Raw genomic sequence first — 26,132 nt, 5'->3', positions numbered from 1 at the left:
GCTTGGGTTTTTTCCTTAGGTGAACACAGGCTGCAGAAGTCTCAGCGCAGAAAAAAAGAGAGAAGCAGCCGCACTCAAGCTCAACAATAAAACTTGAGCATAAGGAAGATCGGGCTCTTGCTGTCACAGCAAGTCTAGCAAAGGTAAGAAACAAACCCAGTAGTGTAACTTTGGGCAAAACTACCATCAACTGGTCCAGTGTTTTTTACCAGGCTCAAGAAGAACCTGAATGTCCACATCCTCTGTACAAAAATTAGCAGCTTTAGGACAACATTGTTACTCTGAACACAACAATCTCTGTCACTTCTGCAGGTCTACCTGTCCCCTTGCACTCGTCAGCATCTGAGCCTGCGCTACTCACACAGATTGCCGCTGGGAGCACATATCTCTGATTTATTTGGGACTGTAAAAGGACATTGGCAGCCTAATGGAGGATGGAAATTGTTAGGTACAGTAGTTAATCGACAATATATACAGCAAAGGAGGAAAGGGGAGGGAAGGTACAGGAGTAAAGTGCAAATAAGCACTTTCCATGTGTATGAACGCAAGACGTACATCAAACAAAGTGGCAATCATATGGACACTCAATACAACATCAACATCCTGCTGCTCTGTTCGTCTGAACACCTGCACTACTGAGCAATCACAAACAGATGGCCTGAGTGAGAAAGGAAAAAAGGGAGGGAGAGCAGGGAGGTTAACTACAATGCAAGGAAGCTGCTTGCTTACAAACTCCTTGCATTGAACTAGATCCTCACGATCAATAGTCACACAGTGAGAACCAAAAGCCAGTGGCCAAAGGAAATAGTTGGTTTGGGGGCTGGAGAAGTCAAGGGGCTACTATCAAAGTGCCATCTGCACAGCAGGAGACAAACTGGGTGTTCACTTTGCTCAGCCTTGAGTAGGATTGATCCAGTGTGAGTAAACTTTTTTTTTTCCTGAATCAAAAGTCCTAAAGGAGCAGTTGGGGAAGGGGGGAAATCTGGGTGAGTTCACTGTATATTCTTGGGTCAGAACCAGAAAACAACTCTAAAAGCCCCAAAACAGCCAACAGCAGACCATAAGTCATTATTCCCAGGCTATCCATTCATTCTTTTCCAATAGTCACTTAAGCATTTTGTCCACTTAAATTGAAAACCCAAACCCTGGTTGTAAAAATAGGTAAGGCAATGCCAGGACATTCATTTCCCAGGAGCGGGAATCCCAGCTGCATTGCCTTTTGGAATAAAGATACAGATCATAGCCCGTGCTCCTTACGTTTTGTCCCTGGTGGTTTATGTTCTTCTCCCGGAGCAGTCAATCAGAGATTCTGGGCCTCCTCATAATTAAAGCTATTCTCAGCAAAACTGATTTTTGCATCACTGGTCAAATCGTTTACATCATCTACATTACTATTAAAGACCAGCGGGAACCAGCTAAAATAGACTAATGGGCTCTTAAAATGCAGAGGGGCTGATTCTTATTGAAAAATCAGCTTGTTTGGGTAGGATATTTTTCCCCACTGCATTTGGTGAAAAAAAAAAAAGGTACTAATGTAGAAAATAACTTTTACGTGCACATGGGCTATAAAAGCACACATCAGCTGCCTAAAATGCAGTCAGAGTTTTGAGTCGCAACAGGTTTTGCTTTTCTTTGTCTTATTTTCTTTTTGGTGTATGCAAACACAGCAGGCAACCGGGGCACTTGGACTTTCTAGACAGGCAGAAGAATGTTGCACAAGTCTACATTTCAGTCAATTCAACTTTGCAGTGGATCCCTCTTTCCTTTAAAGAAACACAAAACCAAAACAGAAAACACCCGTGCTCCCCCCACCCCCCATGGTTTCTTTCTTGGAATGTCTGCACCTCTTGTAATAAGATGGCTTCATTTTTGTGATCTATGAAAGGAAAAGGAAATAAAGTGCTTCTTGAGAATAAATCAAAATAAATATACGTATTTAATGGCAGGAAAGTAAGAGTTCTGAAGGGCTACCTCCAGCCAGTCTCTTCTCAGATGAGTCTTTTCCACCATAATGTTTTCAAGAGCAATCTGCACAACAGTTGAAGATGCCAAAAGTTGCTTTAGCAGCAGAGTTGAATTTCCCCCAAGTCTGTGTCTGCTCCACTACTGGTTTGTAAAATCTGTGCAAAACACCTTTACCCAAAGTGCTGCTCCTCCTGCACAACAGCATCAAATGAAATACAAAAGAAAGAGGAGAAGAAAAAGCAACAAACAAAACACCCAACCAAAAAAAGAAGAGGAAAAAATCCACCCGGTTACATTGACTTCATCCCGTTGGCAGTGGTGTTCTCCGAGATCCCGTCGCTCACAGCTGCTGAGTCGTGGAGGCCAGAGTAATCCTTGAGTTCAGAGTTTGTCAGGAGCAGGGGCTGCTCCCCCTTCTTGTGCGGCAGAAGCGGCTGCCGGGTGTAATGTTCCCCGTCCGGGATGTTCTCGGGCAGGTTCTGGTTCTTGCTCTCCGGCAGCAGCAGGATGCAGATGATGCAGATGAGCGTACAGCAGGCGAAGATGACGTGGTGGAGGAAGTAGCCTTTCTGGTTGTGGAGCTCCATGATGGGGGCGGTCAGGCGGCCAAAGCCCGCGCTGGCCAGGACCAGCCCCAGCCCGCCTCCCCTGCAAACACAGCAGAGGTGAGAGCCCGGCCACACAGCCCGCTCCTGCCAGTGCAGCCCCACTGGCACCGGGGAGGGATCCCCTGGAACACCCCTTGGGGTCTGGCATGCACCCGGGCATCCGAAATCTCAAAGGCAAGCCTGGTTTGCTCACAGCTTTCACACTGCACAGTTACTCCAGGAGGGAGCTGCTTTGCTGTTGTAGATCATTGCTGCCTTTTTGCCTTTAGTGTGGGGAAATAACTATAATCACTTAACTATCTTTTCACACCCATATAACTGCCTCCACGCAAGAAGAGGAGCTTTACCGTGTGTGTAGCCAGCCCTCTAAAGCATTCCCGTTTCCAAGTATTTCCATACTCAGTGAGGGAAAACCACATTTTTCTTAGCATGCCAGCTTTCTCCATCTTAGACAAGGCACACCAAGAAGCAGTAGGTGCAAAAGTCAATTTTGGCTGCCTCCGAAGTACCTGGCATCAATCAGCAGTGGAGACAGGAGATCACACTTCACAGGCCACTGCCTCCATCCATTGTGCCAAACACCGCTGAAGTATTTTCTCCATAAAAATGTTGTGGCAGGAACCTCTCAATACTGATGTCATAATAAAATGCATAATTTTCAGGGGAAAAATAAAAAACCACAACAAAGCTGGTGGTCAGAATAGGAGAACCAGAGTTTGGGATTTCTTTCCTTCTTCACTCACTGTACAAAGCTGAGCTAGGTCCCTCACTTCATTCTTTCTTGCTCTTCTCTTATCACAGAAAAGCTAGGAAAAGGTTAGCATGGGTGAAGTGCCTAAATTATAAATAGGTGCATGTGCACTCCCACCTCATTTTGAGGCCATCAGTTCATGCTCCCAGAGCCTCTCTCTGCTGGGTGACCCTACACAGAAATGGCACCACAGGCATTCCCTTCTCCTGCTGTGTCACAACCGCGGTCTCCAGCCAGCGGAGCATCACCCTTAAGTGACTTGCTTTAGCAAAATCTCTGAGAGAGGTGGCTTATCCTTCATTTTCCAGAGACGCTGCTGCCTGCAGAGGGAGGTGTCTCCCTATGAGCTTAATCGCTGGCACCGTGCGCTCCCCACTCCCCCACCAAGCTCTCCTGGGCAGTCTGCTTCCTGCGGCTCCTCCTATTCCCAAAGCCTCTGGTGATCAGGTGGGTTCAGGTGCTTCATTTCCTGGCCCAGTGGCAGAGATATAATTATTAACGATAACCAGACCTTACAGAAGACAACTATAGAAGGCAAATGAGCTGCTTTACATCAAGCACTTGGAAAAAAATAAATTCATCTACTACTGAGCATACTAGAGACCACAGCACCACAAACCTACAAATGTCAAATTCACTCAGCCAAACACTGTGTTAGAGCTAATCTTCACCCAGGCCCTTCCAAAATCCACTGTTGCTTGCTTGACAGCTAAAGGGCAGCAAGCACGGGTTTCAAAGATGCTCTTGGAACACTGACTAGATCAGAAACTCACATACGCACCTTCTAATTCTCCAGACTCGGCAGAGCATCGTTCATAAACAACAGTGATTTCCTCCAATACTGCAAAAGCCCTCAGTAAAAACTTGCCAGCTTTCTGATGGCAATTTAGAAACCCAGCTGAATGCAGCCATTGTGCAACCGGCCTTGCTGCAGCTTCATTAACACACTCACATGAGTAATCGACACAGCCAGCCCCAAATGCAAGGCAAATCACTCTCCAAGTTGGCTCTGGAGCAACAAAAGCCCAACTCATTTACATCAGTGTTTGCTGCGGCCAGATTGTATCTCAACCCCCTAGAAGGACCTGAGGTGAGTTTTAAAAGCTGCTGAGAAGGACACCAAGCAAACTGAAAGGAACAGGAAAGAGCAGCAACAAAGACGGCTCTGTCATCGGTCAAGTGGCTTCAGATTTGGAAAGGGGGGAAAAAAAGGAAGTTTTTCCACATGACGTCAGTAATTAGAGTGGGCATTACTTTATCCAGCACCATCAACACCTGGCAGAAGGAGGCCTGAAAACACATTTTGGTACGGGTCCCGGAACATTTTATTTTTGAAGTTTGACCATACTGCAAATATGGAAGGAAAAAGATGAGACCTGCAAATACTGTCAGGAATTTGTTGTTGTTCACAGGAGCAACAAAAGATGTGCACGTCAGGAAAACGGGTACAGGGCAAAAGAGGCAGCACTCTCATAACTCACCCTGGCTTTGCAGCCACCATGGGGAAGCAGGGGGAAACCAAAACCAGAGTGCTTTGGGGTCCTGCTTCTCCTCAGTATGAGGTCTGCCATGGCAGGGGCCAGTGTCTGTACTTCAAATCCACTCAGAGGTGCAGAGTGGAGGCAAGAGGGGGAGTGTGAGGGCTGCTGGCACCAACAGTGATCCCCAGTTTCTCCCCTCACAACTCTGCCTGGCAGCTTCTGTTGTGGGGGCTTTCCCATGCCATGGCCCCACTGGTGATCAGAGCCATATCCCTGACCCCTGCTTGCCCTGCAACAGCAGGGCAGGATGGTTTGCATGAGGTTTATGGTCCTGACATGGGCAAACTGCAAAGGGACAACGGTCCAAACACTGAACTCAGACCAGGTTTTCAGGGCTTTATCCAGCCAGCCCAGCCACTTCTTGAAGTCAGTCTGTGAAAGCCTCCACAGCTTTTCCCTGCCTTTTCTGTACATAAGAGACCCTGTTGCATGCTTAGTCCCATACATAAGCAACCCTGTTGTGCCAGAGTTTCAGCAACACACCAAGATGCCCTTGGCCGCATGGGGCAAGGCAACACCTTTGAAAAGCCAGGCCTGGGTCAGTTCCCAGTAAACAGCACTGGAATTTTGGCTTGAGACAGCTATTGATGGTCATCATTGCCCACTCCTTCATTTCTTTGGACGGGTGGGCACAAAAGAGGACACAGAGAAAAAAAACCCAGATCTCTCTTCTACTTGGTAGTAACTGAGCATGAAAAGGATGGGGACAGAACACACCACTTTCTTTAGCCTATTTCCATTTAGTAGTCATGTAGACCGCAGTGGTGTTCCCTTCAAGGTTACTAGAGATAAATTACTGGTGCCACTTAGTGCTTAAATTCAGTATTTGGCAGGAGCTCTGTACCGAAGCCCCTGGTACAAGGAATGGAAGCTCCTGGTGAAGCCCTCCTACCTAGCACCAGGAGACTGGGGTGCATGAAGGGCAAGGGTATGATGGATCCCCCGGTGCCAAATGGCCTTTGTGTCTCTGGAGCAGGCAGCACCTCTTGGCAATGAAGATGGCTGTTTTCCTCCTGCACTGCTGTAACCATTCATCTCAGCACCACAGAAGTAGAGCTGGATGGACACTACAGGTTCGCTATCATGCCACTGCTACCATGATAATGACAGTGTTGTTTTCCTTCCTCAAGGGTGGGGCATAACAGGTAAAGGATATGATCAGGGAAACCCCAGAGATGGCCCTAGTGCTCTCTCTGACTCCTTTTCCCCTAAGGTTCCTTGAGATTCAACCAGAAGCATATTAAGATGGTCTGAACACTAAAGGGCACCCAAGAAAGTATTTTGGAGAATAGGTTACAAGGGAGCAGCCAGATCCCACCAAGATGCAAGACACAAAGCAGCTTAACCACAACTCTGCCTGAGACAGTTTATGCACCATCCTGACCTCCACGTCTTAATTACAGCCCTGAGCGGATCTTATTGAGAGCTTCAGAGTGGTAGGACTACAAAGCACTGCAGAGTGTTACCATCCCTATTAATAAATGGGGACTCTGAGGCAAATCCAGCTATTGTCACTTGCCTGGTGTCACCCAGCAGAGGCTGGGGAAGCAGAATTTTGTCTCCCAGCCAGGATTTTGTCCCCTTCCCTGTAGCAATGTAAGTGATTTAAGGAAAAAAGCTTGCTAAGTTCACACTGCACATCTCACCCTGCTTGACAGGTTCTGTTCTGGGTGATGTAGCCAATTCCTTATCTATGTGTCTTTCAAACAGAGACAAGGAGAAAATTAAAGAGGCATAAAACCACCAAACTGACTGACATGCATGTAAGTAAATAGCTGTTAGTGTTTGGGCTGCTGTATAATCTCCTCACCATTCACTGCCTTTCCCTGTGGAAATAACCTTATCTGTAAAATACATTCACAAAGCAGATAGCTTGGAAGAAAAGGCCATGGATCAAAGACTCTGGCTACTCAGCTGACAATTTGTCTGTACCACTTTTGCAAAGTTATTGAAAAGGCACATAATTTGGAGAATAAAAAAAAAGAGTATCCTCTTCCTTCCACCCTTTCTCCCTCCCACCTCTATGACCTACATTCCTGGGAAATTCAGTGGAGTCAGGGTGGACTCCTGAATTGCTGTGACATTGCTGAATGCATAATCCAGAACACAAAAGCACAACCTTTGTGCTGTGAAAGACAGCAGTGAACACATAAAATGGTCTAAAACCTTACTATACAAAGACATCTTATGGGAAGCTCTCCAGTGTAGATCATCTGCCTGATTTCTACTATTGCCCAGGATGAAAGTGCTCCCCTTCAGAAAAACTTTGAGTCTCTGCTAAGATAGGTCTGGGTGCAAAGAAAAAAGATGACTTTATCTGCAATAAAGGTAGATCACTCACACTGGTGAGTGCTGTAGGAGAGGCAGACTTGCAGAGCACCTTTATGCACTGAAAGCAGTTAACATCGCACGCTGCAACATCATCTCCTTTCCACTGAAGCACCCCAATAGCTTGCTTGCTTAACCTGCCCTGTGGAGGCAGGGATTGACTGCACTTATGTCCTTGTCTGCACTCCTGGAATGTCTCTTTTGATATCCAGCTGCAGACTCACGTGATTGCTGCTTGTACAAACCCAGCTAGCAGACGCTGAGGAGGCCACGAAGATGATCCGAGGGCTGGAGCACCTTTCCTATGAAGACAGGCTGAGGGAGCTAGGCTTTTTCAGCCTAGGGAAGGAGGCTCAGGGAAGACCTTATAGCAGCCTTCCAGTACCTAAAAGGGGCCTACAAGAAATCTTGAGAGGGATTTTTTACAAGACATGTAGTGACAGGACAAGGGGGAACAGCGTAGCTTTAGATCAGATATAAGGAAGAAGTTCTTCACTATGAGGGTGGCGAGGCACTGGCACAGGTTGCTCAGAGAAGCTGTGGCTGCCCCATCCCTGGCACTGTCCAAGGTTGGACAGGACTTTGAGCAACCTGGTCTAGTGGAAGGTGTCCCTGCCCACAGCAAGGCGTTTGAACTGGATGAGCTTTAAGATCTCTCGAACCCAAAAAATTCTGTGATTCTGCGATTTAAGACCATACCATGCTTCAAACAACGCAATTCACATTGTGCCCAGCCTGCTGATAATCACCACGATGGGACACAAGGTGGAGCCATCGGAAACAAAGCCTGCCTACAGACAGGCATTTACTTAGGCAGACTGACTGCAGTGACATTCAGAAACAGCCCCCAAATTGCTGCGAGGTCTCCAACTATGGGGGATTTCTCCTCCCACAGAATGCATTAAGTTACACAGCCAGTTACAAATTAAATGCGGATAATTTCATTTCCAGCCTTTGAAGAGGGGTGCTCCAGTGTCTCACCTGATTACTGTGGGTGTGATTTCAGCACAGAAGAACACGCTGAGGCTTCCAACAGCATGCGAAGAAAACATACCCACGATAGAGAATGCAGTAGAGAATTTGTCTTTGACGCTGTCACTCATACCTGTCAAGACAAGTGTGTTCATAAAAAGCAAGAATGAGGCCAAACTTCCAAGGAAAAACCAAGAAAGCAGGTTTGTGTTACTCATTCTCCCTAGACACGAATTTGAGTCATTTTTGTAATACTAATTTAAACCTGGTATTTATAAAATTCATTCCTCAAGCACCCGAGACACAAACACAGGTGAAAAAAATCATAATGACATGCCAAAACCAGCAGCGATCTCTGAGTTATTTATGCCCAGCCACCACAAAAGGTAAAACCCAAGAGAAAACACATCTTTGGGCAGTCTTTTAGGCACCAGCCACTTCCCTCCCACGTTTGACAGACAAGAGGAGGCAGGCAGCATTCATCCAGCTACCAAACATCTGGTACAGCTCCGTGGCTTAGGCACTGGCGAGGGTCGCAGGACAAGAGAGGAAAGAAATGGAAGTACTCCCAGCTCTGCGCTAAGCTCCTGCATGTGATCAGCCTGCAAACTCTGTTGTAACTCTCAGCGTGACAGCCTTTGTCTGACAATGCTGGGTGAGAAGAGCTGATGGCAAGGATGGTGTGCTCCCCCAAGGCACTGTGTCCAGCAAAGGCTGTTTGCTCAATCATTTCATGGCTGGATGGCAGCAAGGTTTCTGGAGTAAACAGCGTCTATCAAGCATAGAAAGAAACCCAAGCAAATCTAAACAAAGCCAAAGGAAACCGTCTCCTGGTGCAATGCACCCCAAAGCCTGGGGTACAGAGCAAATACTGACAGCAGATAAGGATGTGAGCACTGCACCTCGGAAACTATGGGTCTCTGACACTCCCTGGCAACTCTTGCATAGCAGGTGAGGCCTCACCGCTGACCCTACAGGGAGTCATGACAGTTCAGGAGAACAGACACTGGAAGAGCTGGGCAAAGCCAGGTCCATTAAACCAAATACAGAAGGGTAAATTTTGTTCCCCCATAGAATGTCACTACTTTGCTATTGCAGTGTTTCAGGCTGGGATAAGATGCCTGAGAAAGTATTTTCTAAGGTGCCCCAGTCCCCTTATCTGAAGGGACTTTGGCACCTCAGACCTTTCTGGAAAAGACTGAACTGGGAATGTTGCTCCTAGATAGAGACTTCCTCAGAAAGCCTTGCCATATGTCTAAAAAATAAACCTGGGGGAACTCCTGCACCCTCTCTTGACCCGAGGAGGTGAGTCAGACTGGAGGGGATACCACACTGAGAGACTGCACACAAAAAACCAGGCCTGCCTACAAGTGGGGTCCCAAGGCACTGTGTAGAAGTGGGGTTTCACTCTGAACCCTGCTGCAGTGGCAGCTCTGCTCTGGGTGCTTTGACCCCAGTCTTTCGGATCTACCCACTCCCAGGGAAGTGCTCCCTGCATGATGAAGACTTGTCTGTAAACCATACCTGAGTCTGGAAGTTGACTGTATTTTCCGATCACTGGATCCAAGACCACAGAAGTTGGAGTAAGAAAAAATAGGAGAGAAAGGGAAAGAAAACAAGAACATACTGCTGTTAGGTATTTATTTATCCAAAGGGGAAAAAAAAAGGTAAATCCTATATGCCACCCGAGCTCCCCTTACACTTCTTTCCCATGCCAATACTGTCACATCTTCCTGTGGCCACCAGATGAGGACATACCATTTCCAGGCCCCCTTCAGCTGCAGGACAGCATGCTAATGAGACAGTGATTACAATTGCAGCAGTAAAGCATTTTTAAGAGCCCCAGAATTACCACTGGGATTAACACAAAGGCCTCTTTGTTGCTAACAAGGGGGAGAAGAGAAACTGCCCTCATGCTGCAGCCCCAAGGGAATGGCCAACAGAGGCTTTAGTTAGACAGCAAAATGCTGGGCATCAGCACTGTCACACTGGTGGGAGAACTACTCCTTGCCAAAATGTAGAGCTGGTGGTCCATGCATCATGGTAGCCACCAGCTGTCATGCATCCAAACTGCAAAGGAGCACATGGCAGTACTAGGCAGCAAGGGGAAGGGCAGCAGCACAAGCTGGGCACATTTCTGCTGATGATCTCTCACCAGGCTCCTGTGACATCCTGGCGTCTGGAGGAAGGGCTGAACAGGGCAAACCTCAAGGTCTGCTGCTGATGGAGAATACCCCTCTCCTTCTCTCACCCTTCTCAAATTCTGATTTTGTTTGCCAGTTACACCCAAATTACACTAAGCTAAAACAAAGAGGAGGCTATAACAGATTTCATAATCAGCAGGTTTCTCTCCAAACGCTGTCCAGCTCTTCTGGGGAAGGAGGATCATGGTCTAGAGCGGGGGGAGATGAGCTGCTCTGAAGTTCAAGGCTGTGTTTTCCTACTCTTCTCACAAAGGAAGGGGCAAGGACAGAGTCAGAAAGGCTCACGGGTGCACAGCATTGAGAGAAGTTTAGGTGGCAGTGCAGCAGAACACACCTAGACCTGATGGCTGCTCTTAGTTTCAGCAACTTGCCTCACAAAACCACCTAAACCCAGTATAGAAAAGGTTGTAATGACTCCTACAGGATGTTCCTCTCCACCTTCCCTTTTCTGTTGGTGAAAAACTGCAACCTGATTTTCATGGCCTATTGGGTCTAGCACACTTTCTCCCCACTAAACATCTGCATGTTTATAACCCCAAACAGCCTCAACAAACATCTGACACCCGTAAAAAGAAGGAAGATTAGACCTATTGAGTGTAGAGAGATCCTGATGGACACCACCACAAGAATGTGATCGCACACACACATTGTGCGCCTCTGCATGCCAGAGGTCACAGTCTGTCAATGGGCTGGGGATGAGGCGGGGCCCCACTTTCAGCTGGGACTGCTGGACATGGTAAACATGTCCTCAAAGGGAATGTAAGCATCTGTGCTAATGTGAGAGCAAAACACCACGCCATTTTGGAGTTGCCTCCATGTCATGAAAGAGTTTCCTTGTTTCCCTTCCATACTGCCACAAATAGAGTGTTCGTTTAAGGTTAACTCGGTGAATGCCTTCAGGAAACACAGTCTGTAAATATGGAGAACTCCTGCTGGCTGAGGGCTGCCTTCAGCATGTGGGAATGTGAAATCTTTCCATCCTCACTGCAAAAACCTCTTTCTCATTAAAACCCTTAATTATTTCTAAACTTAGAAGTGAAAAACAGCAACCACCAGCGTTCTGGTGTTTGTCTCGTACCCAGTTTGTCCAAAGCACATCACAACCCTCTTCCCCCTTCCTTGGGGTGAGGTTTCATAGGACCGGGGTCTAACGGTTGGTGACTGTGAGATTGATTTTGGCAGGAACCCATTTGAAAAGCTGTGACAACTCACAAAATCATATGTACATGTTCACATGGACTATATGTATATACCATGTTAAAAGCAGGGTCTTTCAGCTGCACATTTCCATGCTACTTATCACTTGCACGTAGCAAAATGCTCAGAGCAGAGAGATGACGTATACCTACTGCTTTAACTGCCATTTAGGTTAGTGGCCATTTGAGAAGTAGACTCAAGTGGGAAAGTTTTCCATTTCCAGTCCCTACCAGGGGGTATCAATGAGCTTCACAGAGACTCATCTAGAACCCAATACCTTCAAGCAAATTCTTAAACTAAGCACGCATACAGCATGCCAAGTCTGAGAAGGGCAAAAGGACTCTTAATATTCCCTGGTCCCATATTTGCACACCAAAATCATGTGGTCTTCAAAAGCTCTTGTCTCCAACTCACAGTTGAGAAGGCCCAGCTGCAGGAGCGATGCCAGGGCTGTAAGGATCATGAAAAGCAGGAGTCCTCCTCTTCTTCCCAGAAACCCAACCACCGGGCACATGGCCAGGCAGGATGCCAGTGCAATCCCAGCCATGGTGTAGTAGTCCACATAGAAGTTGTGGGTAATTGCCATCTTCGCTTCGTGCCCCATCATGCTTTTTGCAAAACAGTGGTGTATGCCATAACCAGTCAGCCTAGGGGAAACAGGAGAGGGCAAGAGGAGATCATTGTTGAGAAGGCAGCCACCCACTGCAATGGAATTCAAAGCAGGAACATCTTAATGCAGGAAGAATTTCTTCCACTGCGGGAATACAACACTAGTGCAAAAAGACTCATCTCAGACTTCTAGGTGCTGCTGTGAAAATAAGCAATGATCAAAAGCAGCAAAAAGAAAAATCTCTATTCAACCAGACATTTGCAATCTACTGGCTTTATTCACACAGCTGTTGCTCATGGTACGACTGGGGTATGAGCATCTTTACAAGGACTCCTAGTGTGTGATTGGCTTTCCCTGTGTATTTGAGAACTCCCCTCTTGCAAAGACATCTCTGTTCCCAGTGCATCTGACGACAGCCTTAGGAGACAGGGCTGCTGTGATGAAGCAGCCTGCATACTTAAACAGCAAAACACCGTGCAATACAGTTGTGTCTTGAAGAAGACCTGTCTGCGGCATTTGGTTGTACTGAAGACTGCATCTCACTTCCCAAGCCAACCTGTTACAGCTGTAAACCCCTTAGAAACCCCTTATTTGAAGTCACACGTGCTGCAATTATTATTACCATTATGAAATGATAAGCCATAATTCAATCTACACATTTACACCACCCTTCACAGCCATGTGTCTCCTTTTCTTTTAAAAGTTTCTTTGTGATGCCAGTGATCAGCATCCTGCCGCTCCATTTCACTCCTCTTTCTCTTACCCCTCACAAAAACAAAAAGAAAAAAGGAAGGAAGAGCACAGGGCTGGAGGTACACAAGTCAGATGAGAAGCTCCAGCATCACCCCTGAAGTGGTGCAAAACTGCAGCAGAGCTGCTGTGGGAGGTCAATGCTCTGAACGACTCCCGTTGCAGCACAGATACGTCCTGCTGGGAAAGGCCTCCTGTCCCTGGCATTTAGACCAGACGAACCTCACATCACAAATGAATTTTGCCTGACAGAGAGGCAGGCACAGATCCAGGTCCCCAAAACTGAATGGCAGATCTGTTACACTGATACACCTCTATCCTCCTGAAGGTCAGTAATTAGAAGCTCTGTCAGTGTCAAGCGAATATTAACATATGCATAAAAACAGTCGGGGGAGTATACAGTTGCTGAGTGCATGACAGCGATGATCTTGTGAATCAATGCTATAGTTCAAAATACATCCCCAACACTAGTCACCTTCTCCCTGATAAAGCCTAGCTATACTTGCTGTTACACAAGAATGTAAGTAGCTTTGGATATCTAGATTATAACTAGCTCCTCACGTAAGAGAAATATTAAACAGCAAAACACTATTCATAAAAGGACAGAGTTAAATAGGGCATATCTTCTTTCTCTTCTGTGCATGCAAACGCACTTGCTGAAGTTGTTATTTAGGCCATGACCTGTAAACTACATCAATGTATCATTTGGACTTCGCTTTCCAGCCTGCTTCCCCAGGAATTACTCTATTATCTTAACTTGTCGAACAGCTCAGAACAGTTGCTTTTAAAACTAAATACATTTATCTCCCTTGATGTCTTATCATTCCCTGTAAACGGTACCTTCTGCATGTTCCACACTATCACAATTTACCACAGCCCCATCTAACAGGAATAACAGAATTAAAATTACATAGTTTTTTTTATATCCCCTAAAAACAAACATGAAAGCTGCTTCCTCAGACACACATCTGCTCCATGCTTTACTTGGAGGCAAGCAGCCTCCGTGTGCTATTGCTAGAAGTTGGACTGCCTAGTTCTGGCTTAGGGGATTTCCAAATGTGCATAATTGAAAAGGGTGAGGGAGAGAAGGGGAGGATTCCCCACGTAAACATTTCTCACAAATACAGTTAACTCTGGCTACTAAACCCACCAGCTCAGCCTAAGAGGAAACAGAGGGAATCATTCACTGGTAGGTGAGAGAGACACACAAAAATCATAAAACCAGAGTTGGCTTTGCAACCAATAATGCAGGAGACTGAGCCCTGAAGCCCATGTGCCCCTGGGTGACTATCTGCCAAGCACGAGGGCTGTCCCCTAGAGGTTATGACTGATCCATGAGCCTGTTTAACAGGAGTGAAGGCTGCAGAATAGGTCCCTGAAGTGATGAAGAAAAAGGCACGAGAGAGCTATGTACTTCTAAATGGAGCAGAGGATGGGGGGATCTGCAGGCTTGTTCCCACCTCCCACTTGAAAAAAATAATCATGACAGGATTCAAATAGGCATTTTATAAGATTGAACAATTATAGAAATCCACTACCACTGCCCTCCCAGAAAGTTTGGTTTGGTTAGAGGCTAAATTTGCAGCCCATCTGTTTCCTCTTTAGAAGGTGCTCAGTTCTGGACAGAAGGTCTCAGAGCCTGTGACTTGCAAAACCCTCAGGCAAATGCCTGGTTTTGCCTATGTAAGCATGTCAAAGCCGAAGCCTTAGGACACAGGCATCATGTTGTTCTGTGTGAGACCACACATATTCTCCCTACGTTCCCTGCACAAGATTTGTAATCCCCTTCTGAAGGCCTATCAAGGCCAGCTTTTATACAAGGGAGCAGGCTCATATTTACTGGCAAGAAACATCTTCCTCTGCAACACAGCTATTTCAGATGTAAACAACTTGAACGTGCACTCCTGGGGCATTAATGATTTCAAAAATCCCACCACCCAGGATGGCAGCAGCTGCAGCAGTCTACATGCGTGAGCATTTACCAGCACGTGTCTATGTGAGACCACTGGTGACAGCAATGCGCTTGCAGAATGACACCTGAGAAGACACATGATGCTGCTGCCTGAAACAATCGATGAGCTCCTCCACGTCTGCCATAAAAAAGAGCTCCTTGCATCAGCTGTTTTTTTTTCCAGGATCATTTATCAGAGACACTAGCAAAGGGTCCCACACTATGAAACAGAGGAGCTCCCCCATCATTTCCCATTACTGCTTCCAGTTCACCAACCACAGAACTATTCAGAGAGACTGAACTTACGAGTTGACACACAACACGACGATGTTTTTCCACAGGTTTCTTGTTCCCACCACTTTTACAATGCAGACTTTCTTCGGTCTCCTGGTGATCTCCTTTTCCAGCTCTGAAACAAACCAAATAAAAATCATTCTTTCACTGGGGAGAACAAGAAAGAAAAGCTTTGCTTGTGAACTACAGATACGCGAAAGGATGCTCTGGAGAGCAGGACACTATCGATAACTCTAACAGGAGCTAAAAAATAGTTGGACAACCTGCCTAAATCCAACTCAGCTTCCTTCTTTTCTCCTAGGCTTCCCGTAACCTTCCTGGGGCTGAAGAACTGCCCAAGAATTCCTTCACACCCCAAACCTTCTCCCAGTTTAAAAGGTGCATGTAAAATGGGGGCAGTACACAGATTGATCCCAGCAAGCATGTACATTTCTGAAGAACTTCAGGATTCTGTTCTTTTTTGCCCCCCACCGCAGGCAGGACTGTGCTTGTGCAGTTACAAGACCTGCTGCTGTTCTGCAATGTTCACCTGAAAAGCCATGGAAAGGACTGGAGCTCAAACTCATTCTTTGTGTGAATCTTTTGAGGTTTGTTCAAATCCAGGTTTCAGGAAGAAGCAGCTAGGACACCATGTCAGCTCATCCTTTTCCCTTCCACCCCATTTCAAAGAATTCAAATTGTTCTGATGGATGGACTAAACAAAAGACATTTGCTTAAAGAAAAATCCCTGAGCATCATCAGCTGTGATGTCTTTGCATTTCAGAACTAGAGCCTTACCATGTCCTTAAAGCTCTGGGCAGCTCCAAGATTACATTTCTTTGCAATGCTATTTAACACACAAGCCTTGCAAATATTGCACTCGATATTCCTGTTGGTAGGGGACAACAACAAAGAGCACTGCTTACTTCCCAAATATCATTAGGTTAGAGCTTGAACACCTACCCAAGTACACCAACAAAACCACTGTTTCCCAGACACTGGACCAGTGACACAGCTGGGCACAAAGTCCAGTAAAACAGAAGAAGCCGGAGCTATAAAGAAGCACCACAAACCTATAAAGAAGCACTCTAGGATAGACCAGGACTGCTTTTTAGGGCAAAGACTTGTAATACTGCTTTCTACACTGACTGTGTTTAAAGGCGGCAGCATGGCCCTGTTCTGAACTGTGCATCCATTCCCTTCATGCATACACAATTAGCACAGTGTCCTCAGTTGTCCGCACTGGCCTGCCCCAACCTCTGCCTTGCTTCACTGAATAGCAATCTCTAAGTGATGCAAGACAGGGAAAAATAAAAGCAAGCAGCAGGGGGTGTGTAGGAGAAACAAGATAAATCACCCAAATTTACAAACTAAACAAAAGACATGTTTGTCTGCTGTTATTTGAAAATTGTATCATAAAAAAATAATAAAACAAAGAAACACTATTTGTATGCAAATAGTTGAGCTATTCACTGCTTGTAGATCACTCCTGGTCTTCTATCCCGAGTAACTACAGGGAACGTTTCTGAGAAAAGCAACAAAAGGTATTTTACGTTAACGTACTTGAGCAGAACATTGCTGTACTACTTTCCTTGCTAACTGATAACAGCCATTTCTTCCCAGAACCTACATAGCATGAAGCTCAGAAAAGCATAAAGGAGGTGGAGCAAAAGAGGAAATTGGTCAAATTAATATATGTACTACAGGAGCACTCGGCAGGCTCAGCAATGGATCAGGGCTATCTTAAGAAAATAAGCAACAAAAAAAGATGGTTCCTAATCTCAACCAGCAAGGTCAAAATGTGTTGGTTTGTTTTTTTTTTTGTAGCAAGATTCTGGAAAGGAGTAAGTGAAGAAGAACAACTGAAGTGAAGAAGAACAACTGAAACAGATAGAACAGAGTTACAAAGCCTGTAATTGAGCCCAAACCACACCTTCTACAGCAAAAGTCAAAGCAAGCACTAGAAGCAGGACAATGTTTTGAAAGGCTGTTAAAGACCGTTTACTATTTCAGCTGAAGGGCAACAGTGAAAATCACCACGCAAACAGCACATGTTGCACAAATTTCATGTGGACATAAGGGTTCAATCTCAAACTGTCTAAGAATGACCAGATCTGGCCTGTCAGAGTAAAACACCTCCTATGTCAACAGAGGACAGTCCCATAGGCCATATTCTTCAGATTTTCTTAATTTCCTTTTTTTTTCTTCTCAAAGTAATTTTTACTTTTTTCTTTGAGAAGATAAAGTAGATTTTATGGTCAATCTGTGCTTTATTAAGCCACAACACAATAAAATCAAGAGAAACAACACTTAACTTGGTCATACTTCTCTTCAGAGCCAAACATTATTTTGCCTTCCACTCCTGCTTTGTTCATAGACAGTTTGCTACAATACATGTACTCTTTATTTATAGTCATGCATCCTTCCCACATGCACTCAAGCCTCCTTTTAACCTTTCTTAAACATCAATCCTTCCAAATTAATTCTTGTTAACGTTTTTCACTGAACTGCTTTCTACCCTCAACAACTCCTCTGCTTCAGCTGCAGCAAGGATCACACATGAGGAGATTTCACCTCTTCTCTACCCTGCCTCATGCCGCAGTCTCCCTTCAGTGGACCCTTGCTTCTGCTCTGATGTGGGTTATACTCCATGGATAAAAAAGAAAGAGAAAAAAAGAAAATGGGAGAAAGAAAGAAAGAAGAAAAAAAGAATATTTAATAAGAAGAATCTGTCCTCAAACCTTCCACCAAAGAAGGCAAACATCACCTGACTTTGTACTGAAAGCCTTCTGGCTCTATCAGCTATTTACTCCTTCATCCCTCTATGATGTGTTAAAACTCTAAGCAAAACTCACCTGCTTCAGATGAATGACTCTCCTCAAGCCTCCACCACCATCTATCTTTTGGATGGCTTTCTTCCTCTTATATTTCTATATATACCAGTTAGATATTCACCCCCCAAATCAATCATTTATAATAATCAAAATATCATTCAGATAGCAACAAATAGGCTATACTAATTGCAAAAAGTCATCAGCTACAGAACTGGCTCTCATTTAAGTGGCCTGCTGTCCCTGGGAGCAGCCTGCTTGCACAAAAGGACCTGCTCTGTCTGTGATGGGCATCCGGAGAGTGACAGCTCTTAGGCTGTCTGGACTTCAACATTAAGATCTTAAATGAGAAGTCAAGCCAATGCCTATTCAAAAGCCCATGGAAGCAAACTATAGATGTCCCAGTTACTGGAATAACACCAGGACACCCCCATGCTCTCTAACTTATTCTTTGAGTTTGCACTGAAGTCACCAGTTCAGAAGGAATTTGCATTAAACGTTTCAGTTCTGACTGATTTACCAGAACAGCAAGAGTGGAAAATAAGAAATATTTTTATCCATTTACTCAGAGGCCCATTATGAGTTTTCCCATACTCCAGAGCCCACACACAATCTAGGCTTCCTATTCAGGGACTCGGTAGGAAAACTGTCAACAAACTAACTCCTTATACCTCAGTGGAAATTAAAACTATTCATTCTAAGACTTTAAAGGTCTCATGGGGAGGTGAATCCTACCAGCTTCCAGCTCCCAGGGCTGCTGAATTATCACACGATCCTCTGCATTTCCCGAGTACAGCTTTCAAAATCAGAAAGTATCTTTAAAGCCTTCAAATGAAACCACCCATCTCTGTATCACTTGGCAAAGACAAAATAGACAAAGCTCAAATCAAGCTGACAAAAAAGGATGTCCAAAATGACAAGTGTCCTGTGGTGACGGACTTCTGCTGGATTTTTCTGGCTGCTAAATGATACTGTCAGTAGCTCTTTGAACACAAAAAGAGCTATGGAAGCCCAGCACAGAGGCTCAATCAATCCCTGGAGCACGACAGCTCTGCAGCAGGAGGTATATCAGTCAGAAATGCAGAGCTGAAACAACCTGCTCTCAGCCACACTGAGTTACTGTACATAGGTTTATTTATACCTTTCAGGATTTCTGTCTCCATTAACCCCCTTTGTGCTTATTCATTTATTTATATCACAGAGAACTAGCAGCTTGATACATTGCATTTTTGGAAAGCCTAATAGCTAAAGTAAAGGAATATTGAAATCTATCAAGTCACATACAGAAATTATGAGATGGGTAAACAGCTGACTGATAGGCAGACAGCAATACGGGGTAGAAAAATGGGAATCATCAGTGGATGGCAGGAGGTTAGTGGCAGGGTCACTCATTCTAAAAAAAAAAGGAAAAGAAATCTTGTTTAATAACCTCACTTGGGAGCTTGGCACAAACTTTAGGAATGTGCCAATGAAGTCTGCTGGTCACAAAGTGAGGCATTGCCTGCAGTACAGCACAGAAATTGGATGTTAGAGGGAACTAGGTGAGCTTGAGACCCTGTGTGTCATAAGCAACTAAAAATGTAAAATACAAGGTAAGATACTTAGGGACTAATGGGAAATGCTTCTGCTGGAAGGTAAGCTTTTAGTAGATACTGTTTTAGACTTGGCTATACATTGCTTGAACACAAATCGTTGTAAGACTCTGGTTTATTGTGTCCATGTGTATTTGCAATTCAGACAAGGAGATACTGGTGCTCTTTCACAATTCTGGTTACCAATACTTGAGAAGCAAAAGCTTCAGCAAACCTATTTATAAAAGGAAAGGAGGCAGAGAACCTCAGCTCAGCAAAGGAACAGGTCTGTTGTCTGCTCACATAGCATAGGAAAAAAGAGATTTAAGGTAGTCAGAGACAGGATGAAATGGGAAGGCTAAATACCCCAAACCACAGAGAACCTGGACACCTATAGTATATTTTTCTATTGAATGCTAAGGTGTACCGAAGTACAAGAGCAATTTGAAGTCTGGAATGGCCTTCCAACATAAGCACAGGTCATAAATACCAACAGTATTTAAAATGAAACTCATTTCATGAAAGCAACTCTATAACTCAATAACTGTAGTAGCAAAGGACTGATTGCAATAATTTGTTTCAATCCTGAATCTCCAATTACACTGGAAAAAAGATAGGAAAAATCAGACATAAGGTTGCAACTGCAATCCTCAATAGCTCATATGCATTATGATACAGCACTTAATTAGATGATCACACATTAGTTTTTCCCCCAGAACGCTCCCTGCAGTCAGCAAACGGGCAGCTATTAATGATGTCTCTAGCTTTACCACTCAACATGTGCCCCTTAGCCTTATTATCCAAGCCTCCCAGAGAGTACAAATTCACAGGTTTCCTCAGAGACATTCCTACAGTGCTGTCAGAATATTCATGTATTTCATGAATACCAATGAAGCCATCTCCACCACTTTCTTGTAAAAGTAAGGAGAAAGATTATTTCTGTTTTGCAGGCAAGAAGATAAAATGCAGAGAAATGGTGTCCAGAATGAGAAAAATCACACAGCAGTAACCCTTACAGATGCTGATGTAAATGCTCCCAGCTTTCTGCAAATTAAGTGCCGGATTTACATGCCTGAGACAGACACTGAAGAAATTGTGATTAGTGACAGCACTGAAATTCCAGTGAAATTTCCATCATCATACAAGAGCATCCCTGGCAGACACAGGGAATGGGTACAGCCCTTCAGAAGGCATTCAGCTTTTATTTCCCCAAGGCTGTTCTCTTTCCTTCTTCAACCCTCTATCTTATTCACTACACACCTTCCAAATTCTGCAACAAATGAGGAACAGACAACAGCTTCATTCCCACAGCATCGTCCATCCTATGCACTGATTCGTCCATCCTATGCCCTGTAGAAAAAATAGGTTGTAATCATGTTATTAAGGGCTATATCATCATGCCTTCATACCAGGAGGCCAAGCAAGGGTTGCCCAGGCAACCTGACTTCTTGCATTTCAACAGAGCTTGACTTGTCAACATTTACATTCCTCTAGCAACACCAGCGTTAAAAAAAAACCAACACAAAGAACACCTCAAATATCATTGTGAGGAGCCGTATCTGAGCCATGAAGAGGTTTCAGATACCTGCACGTGCATTGCTACTATCTACTGCCAGAGCTATGGCGGAAACCTCAGCAGGCAGAGGAGGCGAGTTGGGCAGTATGGAGAGGTGAAGCACACAATTTAGGAGTGGATATCACAAGAGTGCTGAGACTGAATCCCTGGGCTCAATAGCTTGTTCTAGAGGGAGGGGAAAAGCAAATGATTGCAGCCCTTTTGGTCTCCATGCTCTAGCTCTCCACTCCTCTTCTTCTACAGCTCTTAATTCCTCACAATCCTTTGTTCCCTTTGCCTTAGTCCCCTCCAACTGTGTTTATTCTTTGCCCCCACAACTCTTCATACTCTCTTATTTCCCCTCTTCTCTGTCCACTGGTCCCCTCGTACTGCTCTCTACCCCTACTTGGTTCCGAAGGTCTCCTCTCCTACCACTCATGTCCACATCCAGACTCATCCATCCTCTCCCCTCTCAGTGCAGAGGGGCCAGAGGAGCACTGGCAGCACCAAGGCTTGCTGCCAGCCCTCCCCATGCAGTTCCTGCCCTGTGAAGCCAGTTCCTCTGAGAGGAAAGGTAGCACTGGGGACAAAGAGCCACTGTGCTGGCTGGGCACAAAGCAGCTGCGACAGGCTGGAGTGTGGCCAGCGTGAGTCTGTGGAGGACTCAACTGGTGTGAAAGAATCATTCAAGCTTAAATAGAGACTGACAACCCCCATTTTCTTTTTTTTATTAATTATTGTTAAAATTTTCTTTCATATTTGGCTTTTCCCAGTGACATCAGAAGGCATGTCCTCGGTAGGGCACTTCCTTTTTCTCTCTGTCCCCTCTAAATCCTGCTGCTGTCAGAGGTCACTACTGCCCTCACCAGGGATACAGTCAGGGAACACATAGGCTCTCCTCTTCCATTCCTGTAGGCATAGCCAGCAGTAGAGGACTTCTTAACTGATGAATTTCAATCTTGTTACTCACGGTTTGTCAAGTACTGCCTATCCTGAAGGAGTTGCACAAACTCCATTGGTTCCTGCTCCTAGACAAGAGGGGACCACCAGGAAAAACCTAACCCCTCCTGAAAGCTGATTTAATATACAAGAAGGTAACAGAAATCACTAGCTGGTTTTGTTTGCAATAGAAATCTCTGTGGCTAACACACAGTCTTTTGTAAGACTTAAAGGCTGCCTTCAAGTAGCACCTTGAACTGTTTTAACTAAATTCCCTACATTTATCTGACTTTCCCCCAGGACTTGCATTTTGTTTGGTACCATTAACCAAAACCCAGGATCTGGTAAAGCAACACATCTGGCAGGCTTGTACGTAGTAGCATCACATGTATTATGGGGACAGGGAATTTGTTTGCTTTCTCTAGCTAATACACCTAGCTCTTCATCTACTACAAGCTTTAAAACAGTAGTGTAGTAGTAGGTGTGAGGATGTAAGTATAAGAGTAAAGCTTTGTAGGGAGAGTTAATCTTTTCTATTAGGGAAAGAGACTGACTTTCAGACATACGGCTTTTTCATGCTTCCTTCTGCTCTTTACCCAATGAAAGAAAGAGAAAAAAAAAAGCATGTAAGTACACAGATCCAAGCCTCATGCATAGGAAAAATAATACAGCAAAACAAACCAGAAAACTAGCTTATGTATAAAAGGGAAAGTCACAGCAGCATGCAGCTCAGTAGCAAGAATGGTGATGATAATTTTTTTTTTTTTTTTATTAAAAGCCTCTGAAAACCACAGCTTTCCTAACTCCAACCCACACACATACATAGACACAGAGCACTTGGCACCACTGTACCCCTTCTTCCTCTCCACCTTGTGTTCTGCATGCTAAAGCACTGGCCTTTATTTGGATGCTTGATCTTTGCCGGTCACTTTTGTAATTACATCAGTATTATTTCTCTGAGCTTAGAGAGGAACCTTGGAAAGGGACAGCTATAACATGCTTGCCCACAGAAGCACTCTGGTTTGCGTCTTCATCTAGACATGAGCAAAAAGAGGGTTTTGGTATTCAGCCTGGTCAAGCAGTTATAAATACTCTTTTCTCTAGTTCTTCAAACTGATCTCCACACTTCCTAACCATTTATCCCACTCAGGTTAAAATGACTGTACTGCAGCTGCACTGAAATGTATCTTTGTTTCTTCTTTCACAGAGAAACAGGAAAGAGATGGGGAAGTTTTTGGAGAAACTGGCAATGAAAAGCCTATACTGAATAACTATTATCAAAATACTTCATTTGCTCATGACTGAAGCTGACATTTCCAATAATGTTTTCAAATATTTGTCAACAAAATTCATCAAGTCTGTTTTACAAATGACATTTCAATATGCAGTTGGATTAAAAAAACAGAATAATCATTCTCCTGATGCAAAAATGCATTTAAACTTTTATTTCTAAAAGATGGTAAAGTGTTGAGCTAACGTGAAATTTTGAGACTCAAAACATTAGGGATGATTTAACCAGGTCTAATTAACACAGCATAGATTTTGTAAGCATTAAAGAAAAGAAATATGACTGCATAAAGCCAAACGTCTCTTTATGAAGGCATTTTTTTTCCTGCCCAAAATGACCAGGTATACCAATCATTCAAAAATAAAGCCACTTAAAGCTGAGGAAGCAGCTTTCGTGTTTTGCAGCCATCATCATCACTGTGTTACACCCCTGGGACAGGCTACTGAAGATAGGGGCAATGTTTATCTACAACACTCAGGCCTCCTATCAACATCCCTTGTCTCACTTTGTTTACCATGCAGGCATTCCCCCACTACCTTGCTGGCTAAGCACTGCCCATCAGCTGCCTGTGCTGATTTCTCCAGGAAGGGGTCAGCACAGCCACAGGACCTTTCAAACTGCAGCCAGACCACTGTCCAGACATTCAGTTATTCTCTTCAGAGACATCTCCCATAAGAGCACTGGTGAACTGCTCCCACCCTACAGATTGAGTCAAAACCAGCAGATACATTTTACTTTCTTTTTTATCCACCCAACGCATGGGCCAAGCCCCTAAGGAACAAGCAGGCCTTACAGAAGTCTAGTGGCACTTTCTACTATGGGCAGTATACCCAAATGGACCAGTAAAAGCTTTCAGCTGGCAATGCGAATAGTGCAACTCTTCAAAAAGGAAAACAAGCCTGTTCATTGCTTGGATAGCAATTCAAAAAATACCTCACACACTTGAACGCTACTTATTTTTATTACGGAACTCGTATCAGCTGCCAAAACAGGTACGTATCATAGAATCACAGAATACCAGATTGGAAGGGACCTCAAGGATCATCCGGTCCAACCTTTCTTGGCAAAAGCACAGTCTAGGCTAGACGTCTCAGTACCCTGTTCAGCTGAATCTCAAAAGCGTCCAAGGCTGGGGGATCCACCACTTCCCTGGGGAGATTATTCCAGTGGCTGATTGTTCTTGTTGTGAAAAAATTCTTTACTGTGTTCAGTTGGAATCTCTCCAGGAGTAATTTGTATCCATTATTCCATATCTTTTCCATGGGACTGCTTGTAAAAAGGGAGTTTCCATCTTCTTTGTAGCCACTCTTTAAAAATTGGATCATGGTGATAAGGTCCCCAAGATCCTTCTTTTCTCAATTCTAAACAAACCCAGAGACTACTGTAACTCCTGTAATGATCTGTTTTATAGGATACACTAATTAAACTGCTACACATGAGTAAAATTATAGTGGGGTTTCCAGCCGGAAGGGTCGGCAAGTGAGCAGTTTGTCATTTAAATGTATTGGGAGTAATTTAATCACAGGAGGCAGTTACAACAATGCAGCAAGGAATAATAAACAGTAATACAATGGTCCCTAACTAGAGCAAAACAGTTTACAGCTCTTTCAGATGGAGAACAAAGAATAAACCAAATCACGAACAACAACAACCCTCCACACAGATAGCAAAGCTCAACAATGGAGTCAAAAGGAAATAGGGAATATCTGCATCAGGCTCAATGGTATCCTTTCTCACAGATGTGTATCAGCTTTATATCCACTCCTGCTACAGCAACTGTAGGAATGTGATTATAAGAAAAGCAGAGAAATGCTTTCTTCTGCTTACTAACCCACTGGGAGACACAAGACCTGTTGTTTGATCACAGTCTTCACTCAGGATTTCTACTTTTCTCCTGTCTTCATTCAGAGCATCAACACTCCCATACACCCAGAATGAGAGGGAAGGTCCTTCCTTCTGAAATTTGTAGTTAAACTCATTTAATCCTTTTGATACTGCTTTTCTCTTACTCTCCCCTACAGAAATGTGGCATCCCTCCAGAGCTGGGTCAGGAAAGCTTTAGAGTATGGGGGCACAGAGAGAGCTTAAAGAGAAAAATGAGGGAAGAAATACTAAAAAAATCCCAACAATATCCCCAACAAATCCAGTATCAAGGACCATATTCTGTATCACAAACTTTACACTTCCCTTTGCACTGACAACTGCTATATCTAAATGTATCTGCAGGCAGAGAAATCCCTAGCATCAAGATGTGTAATAATGCTCTAGTTCCCACATGAAAGGAAGTCCCTCCTTAAACCAAGTGTGCTCCTACCATGAAACTGCTGGAAAAAGTAATCAGTCACAAATAATAGTCATAAAACCATTTTGACACTTAGCATTCCTCCATGGACAATATCATTATACACGGCTTAAATAAATCCCTCTAGCCACACAGTTGCATCTTTATCGTCTTCCTTAAAGGAAACTCAGGTAATTTATTTTCTTCTTTCCCCTAAGAACCATTTTATTTCACCTGCAAATTCAAGAAGCTGACTATCTGAGAAAAGCCAAATTTAGAGTTGGCTGGGAAGCTCCAAGTCTAATTGTGAGACATTTCATTGCCTCAGAGACAGGATTTCTCCAAAACCCATCCCTGATCTGGGGAAGATCTGCAAAAAGGAGTTGTGGGGGTGGAGATCACTAGGTTAATGGCTGCTCATATACCCCTATGCTTTTCACAACTTTACCAAAAAAATGGCATTTAACATAGCAAAGCCATGCTGTGGCTAATTAACATCAATATGCCAACTGCATCA

The 26,132-nt window shown here is 44.4% G+C and overlaps 1 protein-coding gene across 2 annotated transcripts in view; it reads right to left on the bottom strand.

Moving 5' to 3' along the window:
• Positions 1 to 375: 375 nt before the first annotated feature.
• Positions 376 to 26,132, bottom strand: part of SLC22A23 (solute carrier family 22 member 23) — a 108,823-nt gene continuing 83,066 nt past the window's right edge. The window contains exons 6-11 of one of the 2 annotated variants that reach the window (XM_057399332.1): positions 20,813 to 20,902; positions 15,184 to 15,286; positions 11,981 to 12,213; positions 9,690 to 9,722; positions 8,175 to 8,298; positions 376 to 2,613 (exon numbers count right to left, since the gene is read on the bottom strand). In XM_057399332.1, the coding sequence (XP_057255315.1) occupies positions 2,256 to 2,613; positions 8,175 to 8,298; positions 9,690 to 9,722; positions 11,981 to 12,213; positions 15,184 to 15,286; positions 20,813 to 20,902 (941 nt within the window). In that variant the 3' untranslated portion in view covers positions 376 to 2,255. The remainder of the gene's footprint in view (positions 2,614 to 8,174; positions 8,299 to 9,689; positions 9,723 to 11,980; positions 12,214 to 15,183; positions 15,287 to 20,812; positions 20,903 to 26,132) is intronic. The other variant, XM_057399333.1, reaches the window with a different exon arrangement.

This window comes from Pezoporus wallicus, unplaced genomic scaffold (genome assembly GCF_028554395.1).
Source record: "Pezoporus wallicus isolate ANWC-B61680 ecotype Strahan unplaced genomic scaffold, APGP_CSIRO_Pwel_v1 contig_818, whole genome shotgun sequence".
NCBI lineage: Eukaryota > Metazoa > Chordata > Aves > Psittaciformes > Psittacidae > Pezoporus > Pezoporus wallicus.
The sequence above is the reverse complement of the archived record's forward strand: the minus strand, read 5'-3'. Positions and strand labels throughout refer to the sequence as shown.